Source organism: Zea mays, chromosome 7 (assembly GCF_902167145.1).
Source record: "Zea mays cultivar B73 chromosome 7, Zm-B73-REFERENCE-NAM-5.0, whole genome shotgun sequence".
Lineage (NCBI taxonomy): Eukaryota > Viridiplantae > Streptophyta > Magnoliopsida > Poales > Poaceae > Zea > Zea mays.
In genome coordinates, this window is record NC_050102.1 from 181,773,420 (window position 1) to 181,775,926 (window position 2,507).

General features: G+C 43.1%; 1 protein-coding gene across 1 annotated transcript; it reads left to right on the forward strand.

Moving 5' to 3' along the window:
- The first annotated feature begins 225 nt into the window (after positions 1-225).
- Positions 226-1,995, forward strand: LOC100192778 (60S ribosomal protein L22-2). The gene is made up of 2 exons (NM_001137974.1): positions 226-537; positions 1,536-1,995. The coding sequence occupies exons 1-2, from the start codon at positions 290-292 to the stop codon at positions 1,678-1,680; spliced, it is 393 nt and encodes a 130-aa protein (NP_001131446.1). The 5' UTR covers positions 226-289; the 3' UTR covers positions 1,681-1,995.
- Positions 1,996-2,507: the final 512 nt, after the last annotated feature.

Below are 2,507 nucleotides of genomic sequence, written 5' to 3' on the forward strand. Positions count from 1 at the left end.
ACGCAACGCAACGAACCGAAAGAACGCAACGGAACGAAGAAACACGAGTGCTGCTCCATTCTCTACCGGGCCAGAGCGAATAATCATCTCGCAATGGCCCAAGATCAGCCCAACCAAATCACTCTGCTCCAACAAACCGGCCCGCCAGCTCGCGGCGCTCGAATGGCAGCCCACGTAGCCTATATATATCTCGCCAGCCGCATCGGCGGCCCCTCTCGTGTGTCTGGAAACCCTAGCCGCCATATCTCACGATCCACTCGAGCACCAAGCCGAGGGAAGGTGAGGAGCGATGGCGCGCGGCGTGGTGTCGGCGAAGGGCGGCGCGGTCGCGGGCAAGAAGAAGGGGTCGGTTTCCTTCACGATCGACTGCACCAAGCCAGTGGAGGACAAGATCATGGAGGTCGCCTCGCTCGAGAAGTTCCTGCAGGAGCGCATCAAGGTCGCCGGCGGCAAGGCTGGCAACCTCGGCGACTCCGTCACCATCTCTCGCGAGAAGACCAAGGTCACCGTCACCTCTGACGGACCCTTCTCCAAGAGGTATACCACGATGACCTGCTTCACCGTGCTTGCGTACTGTTACTGTCTGTGTCTGCCCCTAAAGGTCGTGAATACACTCTTGTAGATCTGTGTAGTTTGTACTGTGTTCAACTGTTCATGATATTTCTAGGTTGTGGAAACTCGGGATGTTCCATTTTCCAGTTCACTTGATTTTCGTGACGAGGAGTAATTCCCCTTACTAATTAGCAGTAAACTTCTGTACATATAGATCCGTCAATGCGGACGAGGAGTAATTGATGTCCTTTTGCTAATTTGAGCATATATCTGTGCTCCTTTTATGCACTTCTGTTTGAAATCTGCTATTCAAATTGTCGGTTTACTCTATCTTTCCAAAAAAAGAGTGCAATTCTCACTTTCTAAGAAAATCCATTGATTCCAAGTTGGGCGAAGTTCATAAAAACAACATCGATATCTATTCTCCAGATAGTTTTTATGAAACTAAAAAGTGCAATTCTCACTTTCTACTAAGTCAATATATTTCAAGTTCGACGAAGTTTATAAAAAACAGAATTATGTCTCAGGATAGGTTTCAATGAAAACAAATTGTATAATATATTAATACCTATTCGGTATCATATATGTTAGTGTTGTTTGTTGATTTGGTTAAATTTGAAGATGCTTCACTTGTGAAGCGATACTTGCACTCTCTTGGGACTGAGGGATTGATTATATGACATCATCATTTAGCAAGAACGTTGGGTATTATGGCTAATAGTTGGTTAGTTAATAGTCCATAGATAATATTAGCTGCTAGTAGATAGTTTGATCCAACTAGTTAAATATTGGTCATTTACGCCTGTTTAGATCCAAGGAGTTCACTATTAGGAGCTAAATATTATGAGTTGTATTGATCCAAACAATGCCTTATTAATTTTTTTCCTGTGTACCATTAACTTTAGTGCTGTTGCTTACCATCCAATATAACTTAATGAATTTGTTTAGTTTACTCTGATTGTATCTTTATACCTTGCCACCAGGTACCTGAAGTACTTGACCAAGAAGTACTTGAAGAAGCACAACGTGCGGGATTGGCTACGCGTGGTTGCTGCCAACAAGGACCGAAACGTCTATGAGCTCCGCTACTTCAACATTGCTGAGAACGAGGGCGAGGAAGAAGATTAGATTGCACTACGCTTATATTTTAGTATTGAACTCGTTGCATTTTGATACCTGTACCCGTAGTTTCGCAAATGTCCCATGTTATGGTGTGGTATGGTTAATTTGAAGAATCCTTATGTACTGAATCTCTGCAAAAAGCTATGTTGTGGACAGAAGTGTAACGTGCCGGATTTCTTGCATTTCTTAGGGCTATTTTGAGAACCCTATTTTCTTAAGGGGTTTTTATTTTTAAGTGAAATTAGTTTAGTTTTTCTTTGAGAAAAATAGAAATCCTTTAGGGCTGATTTGGTGGATATGGAATTGGAGGGAATCAGAGTCCATATTTAAATTTGAATAGGGAGGTGATTCCTCCTCCTTCGTTCCCTGTCCCATCAAATCAGCCAGGTTAGTTTGGAAACTCCATAAGCCTATATTTGGATAATTTACACTTCAATCCCCTCACCCTATGCATAGGGTGAGGGGATTGAAGTGTAAATTATCTAAATATAGGCTTATGAAGTTTCCAAACTAGCCTTTAATTGTTTTATGTATGCTCGGGGGCCAAAGGTGACAATCGCTGCTGCTGGTGTGAAATTTGTGACCAGGGATCTCCGGTGCCTCCTCGGCTTCTCGCTGCTGGTCTGGTTCTGGATGCACTGGAAACATCAACGAGACCGAGAGCAGTTTAACTAGGGATGTGCATTCTCGAAGTGCTTGTATTCGTTGGAAACCTCTAGAGCTGCTGTTGTTTATTTGGATTCACATCTTTTGTCCTTGTTTGGTTACCCTGCAGATTCTCATGTTCAGATAAAATTTATCTGCTAGAGATCCAAACATCTTGCTTTCTCTGT